A 7,660-nucleotide genomic window follows, 5' to 3' on the forward strand; every position below is an offset into this window, starting at 1 on the left:
TTCACGGCCCCCAGCATCATTCCCTTTCTCTAGGTGGCTCGATCCCCAGAAATACATGTTTTCTAGATTGTTTTACAGAAGAATGAGGATTCCCCTCAAGAGTGTCTCAACTCCCTGAGGCAGAGGTAAGGCTCCACTGCACTGTCTCCATCTTCTCCAGCAGGAATGAATGAACTGAAGGGGTTCCAGGAATGATTTTCTTTGTTGTGCATTGGTGAGCAACGACCCTGAGACACACACACCTGACATATGTTCGTAATCAGTATCGTACCCGTGTTTATAATGCACACTCGCACATATCCATGGCACATTAACGCACATGTACATGCGTGCATGTGCACACACACACACACACATCTATAATTCAGATTGTTATGGCGCACACATGGCTGTAACTTTAAATGCATTCTGCATACACTCAATACATCCTTAATTCTTGCCCAGACCCATAGGTCTGCATATCACACATACACAAAGATATGTCTCATAATGCACAAATTTCCACTTTCTTGTAAACACAGACCTCTCATACCCTGTGGTAGCGACCAGAATCACTCACTTCAGCTCAGTCTTCCCAAGATGACCAAAAATTCATCAACTTTGTCTTTACTTCCACCCATCAACTGACCTATTTTACAGAGGGAAATCGACCCAGAGAAAGTAGCACTCTGACAGACTCCAGGTGTCATGAATCTTTCATCTGAACCCTTTCACAGAGGGGTCCCTCCACTCACAGCACACATGGGGCTTCAAATGTTCAGCCTACTCTCTTTCTGTGCTTCAGTTTACTCCTTTGTAAATGGGAATGATGATAATATCGACCCTCTTAGGTTTGTTGTGGATTAAATGAATTCATGATGCTATGCAGTCTTAAAACACTAACCAGGCACACTAGGTATTAGCTAATTCCACAGTTATGATGATTCTTAGGATTTGTCTCATCACAAGGGGCTCAGAATTCAGTAAATGCGAATTGGTGCAAAATCGAATGAGCAAATGCTAACAGTATTAGTGTCTGGGTTTGTTCCCTTCATTGTGGAGACACGTGCCGTTCTGACTCCTCTTCTCTATTCTCCATGATGTCCAGCGCTATTGTTAGTATACAGTAGGCGTTGATAAGTGTTGAATAAATGTTCAAACGAAAGGATCACATATTCTGACTTTGTTCCCTCGCTCAGATGTCCTCTCCTTCTACCAGCCCTCCTCCACCCCAGATGCCCAGACTTAGTTCTAGTATACAGTAGACGCTATCAAGTGTTGAATGAATGTACAAATACCAAAGGAATCTGTGTCTGGGTTTGTCCCGGGGGCTCCTTCTGGCAGATGCTGACTCTAGCTTCTGTTTGTTCCTGCCCCAGCTCAGAGCACCTCACAGGCACTTCCTCGGTCCACCCCCGGCCATCCCCCCACTTGCGGTCTCGCGGAGCTATTTCGTCTCTGCTAATTGTGGCATTGGAGCAGGGCTGTTGGGAGTGGGTGGGTGCAGGTGTTCGAGCGGCGGGGTGCCAACCACAGGCATGCCTCTGCCGCCTTTGCCGCGGTTCAATGCCGAATTAACGCGGAACCGCCAGCCGAGAGGCTCTGGCGGGTGGAAACCTGGGCACGTCGGCCAATCAGAAAGTGCCTGCCAGGGCGAGTAGCCAACCAGGAAACCCGTAACGCGGAGCTCTGCAGAGGAACGTGCTGTACTGGCCAAGGGCGCTGCAGAAGGCGGGAGGGGGGGGGGGGGTTGCGCAGACGCTGGGATCCAGACAGCCACGAAGGGACCGATACTCACCTTCGCTCCTGCCAAACTATGGCTAGAGCGGAAAATACTGTTTTCCACAACAAGCCGCTGCTACTCTGCCCGTGCTGTGCCCTTTGGCTTAGAAGATGGTATTGCCCCCCTCCTGGGGAAGAGATCCGTTTATTGAAGTTTGGGAGGTCCGGGGGTCAGAGTGGGAGAGAGAGGTGTTAGAGCTTCTCATCCTCAGGGTCTATGCATTCAGGCACGTGTAGACAGGGCCGTTTCTCCTCCACCACCGCCTTCTGCCCCTGCAGCATCTCGCACAGTGTTGATGGCTTCCCCCAGAAGGTCACGTTCTTCTCACCCTGACCTTCGACCACGGTAATGGTGGGCCTGGGGCATTAGAGGGGAATGGAGGGGAGAAGCTCAAGGAGGGCAAGAATGCATTCAACAAATTCTTATTGAGTGCCTACTGTGCCTACTGAGTGCCCAACACTATTTTCTGGCTATGAGATATCGGGCAATTTCTGTATCTTCCCTCTGCTCATCTGAAACATGGGAATAATTGGCATAATGATAATACCCACCTTACCGGGCTGAGTGAGGATAACTGAGTTAATTTAGATAAAATGCTCAGAGTACTGTCTGGTACACAGTAAGTGCTCAATAAATGTTGGTAATTGTTACTTATTGACAAGAGTTACCCTCTCGTACCTTCCAAATCCTTTACATCTCTCTCTATTGCCTACTGGAAAAGACGCCAGATGCCTTGCCCTGGTATTCGAGACCTTGTTTTTGGGCCCACATGCCTGCCCCAAGCCAACCTCTCTCTCTTCCATTTCATCTGGACTTAGTCCCACGTCCAGAATGGTCTTTGCCTGGCTTATTCCTCCCACAAGGCAAGCACTCCATTCATCTGCTCTCACTCCAGTCCCCTCATTCAAATCCATTCGTTTCCCCACTCTGTCAAGTGCTTTCTGCCTCCACTCAACACCTGTAACTCATTTTCAAGATCCCCTAGAAACCCCAGAGCCAGAGACCAGTTCCCAGATGGCAGGCCTTCCATGAGTTGAGAATGGCCCACTCAATCTAGTGGCTTGGTGTATCTGGAAATACAGAAGGGATGAGTGGGCGTTTTAACCCTCTCCAACACCTGGGCCACCAGGAAACACTTTGGGCGGCTGGTCACCTATGTCCAGGACTCTGCTCACACAGTAATGAGACTGGGAATGCCCCTCCTGCCAGGGGAGACCCGATAAGCTTCCTGGGCCTGGGTCAAGATGGCAGCCCCTTATCCATGCCCCAACTGTTCCACATTTGCCTTCTGTCAGGGCTCTGCTGACCTGGATCCTTTGGGGGACCCAAGGGACCTGGGTTCTGTGGGCCTATGATTGTTGCCAAAAAGGCCTTCAAGTGCCTTGGGGCAGTGAGACGTTGAGTGAGATGTGGGTGGCTGAAGGAATGAATAAGTGAATGAAGGCTTGAGTGACAGAAGGAGCAAATGGAAGCATGGGTAACCGAGAGAGTGAGAGCACACGGTCGCAGGAAGGACTGGGGGGATGGGGGAATGGCTGAGTGACTGAATGAGAGGCTCAGAGGGCACAGAGGCTACCAATTCTCCCCTCAGTATTCTCTTTCTCAGCTGCTTCCTTAGTTTCTCTCCTCTTCCTGCAGGTGAGAGGTGGCAATTGTCAGGGCAGGCACCTTAGACACAGGAGTGGACGCCCTGGTTGCAGGGAGCTGAGCAGACTCTCCCGCCCCCTCCTGGGCACACTGTACCCCCTCACTTACGGGAACTTGGGGAGCGGGGCCGTGCAGAGGCGCTGGCGGGTTTGTACAGGGTTGGGTTTACACGGGGGCATGCACAGCCCCCAGCTACTCCACTCCGACCATGAGCCTTTCCCTGCAAGGAGTCAGAATGAGAGGTCTCAGTGGGGTGGGGAATGAGAGAGAGAGAGAGAGAGGTGGCAGGGACATGGGGTCCACGGTAGAGTCAGAACCGCCCCCTTCACTGCATGGGCGGCCCCAGCCTCACAGGCTCGTCCGCAGAGGCACTCACAGGGGCAGCGCTGGATGTTATAGCAGTGACGGATGTCTTGTTGTTCCCCGATGCACCGCTGCCCGTCAAACTTGCGGCCCTTGCAGCTCCGAGAGCGTGTCTGCTGGCCGGGGATCGCCTCACAGCTGATAGTTTTTATGTTCCGACGGGAGCAGGGGCTCCACTGCCCCCAGGGCCCCCACTCTCCGTTCACTGCAGAGACAGGGGCAACCAGAGAAGGGGGCCAGTGAGGGGATCCAGAGGAAGGAATGAAGACTGGGGGAAGGAGCGGGGGTGAGCAGATGTGTGGATGGGGGATCAGGGGTGGGACTGAGGCACCAGGGCCAGGAATGGGGGAGTCAGAGGCAGGAACAAGGCATTAGTAGCAGGAACTGGGCAGCAGAGATGGGTGAGGGCTAAGGCATGGCGACAATACATCTTGAGGTACTGACCTGGGCAGGGCTTGGCCGTGTTGCAGATTAAGGTCCGGACGTCATCACCAGCACAGAAGGGGCCCCCATGCTGGGGCTTAGGGTGATCACATGTCCGTCGTTCCAGGATCTGGCCCAGGCCACAGGTCACAGGGCAGGGGCTTATAGGGCTCCATGGTCCCCAGCCACCAGCCACTGTTGGGGTGGGGGATGAAGTGAGAAGAAAGTCCACCTCAATCTTCCCCTCAGCCCCTAGACCCTCGAGGCAGACGAACGAAGCCCCAGTGAAGAGCTCCATGGTCACGTGGCCTAGGATCTCTATCCCCTGAAATGGCAGAGCGTCTGTGCCCGAGTCAAGAACAGAGTGTCAGAGGCCTCATCCCTGTGTACCTGGGCAGGGTGGCAGGCCGGAGCAGGTGTGCTGTTCACTGTCTGGCCCCGGGCAGGGATTTCCAGGAGGCTCCTTGGACGGCTTAGGTGCAGAACACGTGCGGCTTCGTATCTCCACAGGTTTGCTGGGTCCACCGTGGCAGGAACCCGAGCAGGGGCCCCAGGGACCCCAGGCAGCCCAGGCCCCGTGTACTGTGGCGGGACAGGGCGGGGGGATGCTAAGTGTGGTCATGCATGCTGAAGTCCTCCGGCCCTGGCAGTTCCCTGCTGGAACCCCCAGACCCACCCCAGGTGCCTGCATCAGTGCCCTGTGGTTGCCTTCACTCACTGGGGCAGACCTTCTGGGTGTCGCAGGGTTCTGACTCCTGTGGCTTTCCTGGGCAGTGGCCCCCACACTTGGGGGTGGGGTGATCACATGTTCGCTGACGGGTCCGGGTCCCTTTGGAACAGGTGACAGAGCAAGCCGTCCAGGGACCCCAGTTGGACCAGCCACCCATCTCTGTGGGATAGAAGGGAGGGGGACAGGATGGAAATGGGGGCATCATGCGGGGGTCCTCGCTTCCTCACGTGCCCCACATCCTCTGCCACACTTGGTGCAACATCATTGCTCCTCCGGACTCTTGCAGTAGCCTTCACACCGGTCCCCTCTGCTTCAGCCCTCACCACATACAATCTGCCCTCCTCCTGACAGTGAGAGGGATGTCACAAGCCAAGTCCACTCACGTTCCCCGTCTGCCCACGACCACAGAATAAAAGCCAGCATCCTTATCCTAGCCCACAAGGATCAGTTCCCCTTTGATGTCGCCTCCCACAACTCTCCTCCAGCCACATCGGCCTGTTCCTTAGTGCCTCACACACATCAGGCACAGTCCTGCCCTTAGGGCCTCTGCCCTGATTGTTCCCAGGGTCGCCTGCCTTGGGGATCCTCCTCACCAGGACAGCACGGGTGGTCCTCACAGGCCTGCAGCTCCCACTCGAGGGTCCCAGGCTCGACCTTCTCAGAGCACTGCCCATCCCAGCCTATGCAGCGCCGGTGCCGTAACTGGGATCCCTTAGTGCAGGTCACCGAGCAGGGGCCCCACGCAGACCACGGCGACCAACGTGGAGGCCTGCAGAGAGGAGCACATATGTCTCATCCTGGCTGGAGCTGGCAAGGATGATGTACTGGACTACAGAGTGTGGGCAGGCACAGGGCGGGGGCGCGGGCTGAGTGTATGTGGAATGGATTGGCCAGAGTACCTACCTCTTTAGGGATGTCAGGGATTAAATGGGAAGAGGAGGGCACGCAGTAAGCACTTAACGATATCATTGACGTTCACGATCGGGGACCTGGAACCCTTTGAGGTCCCTCAAGGATAGTGCCAGGCATGCAGTAAGCAAATATAAGGACTAGGGGCCCAGACCTGCTGTCAGAAACCTGCCAGGCCACCACCGTACATGATAGCTGGTAAACAGGAAGTGCTTCATAAACGGGAGCTATCAACCCAGTGAGCTTAGAGACCTGGTCAGAAACACCCCAGATCTATCCCCAACTCCCTGCACAGCATAATACTAAACTCATGTGAACTGTTGACACGACTAGGGGCCCAGAGCTGCCTTCAAAACTCCCCAAGCTCCCCTTCCATAGGGTGTATCTAGGATATACAGTAAACTGTTAGAAAACATGTTTGGCATACAGTAAGGGTTCAATACATGTAGGCTGGCATCGTGATTGGGAGACTAGAGACACCCTCAGAAATCCTCCAGCTACCCATGACCTCTGCAATGCATCCAGTGTGCTGGGAGTACTCAACGAACAACGTGAAGTGTCATCATAACTAGGGGCTACTCAGGAGCTTGGAGCTGCCCTCACAATTCCCCAAACTCTCCCACCCCCACGACACGTCTATATACAGTAAGCACGCAGTATGAGCTGAAATCACAATTAGGGGATGTGAGCTACCTTCAGAATACCTGAGCTGTACTCCACCCACCATGCTTCCAGTATGCAGCAAGTTCTCAATACCCAAGCTTTGGCAGTGGTTCTCAACCCGGGGTGGTTTTGCCCCCCGGGTGGGGGGACAATTGGCAATGTCTGGAGACAGTTTGGTTGTCGCGATTGGCTGGGGGAGTTGCTACTGGCATCAAGTGGGAGGACAGGGAGGCTCCAGAGTACAAGTTTTGCAATGCACAGGTCAGCTGCCTACAACAAAGAATGTTCCAGCCCCAAATGTCAACAGAGGCTGAGAACCTCTGGGCTGTGGTCCTGATCAGGGCCTTGGAGTCGCCCTTGGAAATCACAGAGGAGCAAGGGCCCCAGTTGTGGGTGGCCTCTCCTGCAACCCCCGTGCCCCCTCACCTGCATGCTTGGCACAGCTTGCTGCCAGGCTTCTGGAAGGCGTAGGCAGGGTTGAGGCAGCAATCATTCACACTGACACCTCCCCCCAGGAGGCCCGTGCACTTGCCTGTGGCTTCCTCATACTGGGTGAAGCACAATACGGGGTCTGAGCCTGGAACAGGGTTGGGGGGGGCACGGTCAGGGCTGTCATGGGCCCCGGCACCCCAGGGCGCCCTCACCCACTCACCTGTGGCTGGCAGCAGGGCGAGCAGCAGCGGCAGCGGCAGCAGTGGTAGCAACCGAGGGGCCTGTGCTCGGGCGGGCATGTTGAGCACTGCACCCCAGCAGCTCTGCCCTCCGCCAGAGAGGAGGCCTGGCTTTGTATGGGCTGACCCGGCTCTGGAATCAGTGGAAAAGAGGAACCGGGCCAGGAGGAACTGGGAGGGGGAGGGCAGTTGGGGGGGAGGGGAGAGTGTCGGGCAGGGTCCCCGAAGCTTCATCCTCTTTCCTGTCACCTCTTCCCCTGGAGGCCTCCTGCTCTGCTCTCCCCTCCCTACTTCCTGCCTCACTCTTGGTCCGGTTTTGCTCCTCACTGTATCCCCGGCACCCGCACCCTGCCCAGCAACCCTTGAGTACTCAGTCAGTGCTCCCTGGTCACATCCTTACTGAGAGGAAATGGAGCATACACTTGCTATCTGGGTGACCTTGGGTAAGTCACTTGAACCTCTCCGAGCCTCAGTTTCTCCAACGGTAAAAAG

At 55.2% G+C, this 7,660-nt stretch overlaps 1 protein-coding gene across 1 annotated transcript; it reads right to left on the bottom strand.

The window, feature by feature from the left end:
• Positions 1 to 659: 659 nt before the first annotated feature.
• LOC115507496 (complement factor properdin) lies at positions 660 to 7,305 on the bottom strand. The gene is made up of 9 exons (XM_030305891.1): positions 7,150 to 7,305; positions 6,924 to 7,074; positions 5,519 to 5,694; positions 4,914 to 5,084; positions 4,586 to 4,777; positions 4,217 to 4,390; positions 3,786 to 3,977; positions 3,518 to 3,629; positions 660 to 2,119 (listed from the first exon to the last, which is right to left on the bottom strand). Exons 1-9 carry the CDS (start codon positions 7,226 to 7,228, stop codon positions 1,954 to 1,956), a joined length of 1,413 nt encoding a protein of 470 aa, XP_030161751.1. The 5' UTR covers positions 7,229 to 7,305; the 3' UTR covers positions 660 to 1,953.
• Positions 7,306 to 7,660: the final 355 nt, after the last annotated feature.

Source organism: Lynx canadensis, chromosome X (assembly GCF_007474595.2).
Source record: "Lynx canadensis isolate LIC74 chromosome X, mLynCan4.pri.v2, whole genome shotgun sequence".
In the NCBI taxonomy this organism is placed as follows: Eukaryota; Metazoa; Chordata; class Mammalia; order Carnivora; family Felidae; genus Lynx; species Lynx canadensis.

Excerpts from the sequence above, each read along its gene's own strand:
- LOC115507496 (XM_030305891.1), bottom strand. The coding sequence starts at position 7,228 with ATGCCCGCCCGAGCACAGGCCCCTCGGTTGCTACCACTGCTGCCGCTG. Across the intron at positions 5,695-6,923 it reads AAGCTGTGCCAAGCATGCAG|GCCTCCACGTTGGTCGCCGT; the intron begins GTGAGGGGGCAC and ends TCCTCTCTGCAG. Across the intron at positions 4,391-4,585 it reads CGGCCTGCCACCCTGCCCAG|TGGCTGGTGGCTGGGGACCA; the intron begins GTACACAGGGAT and ends CCACCCCAACAG.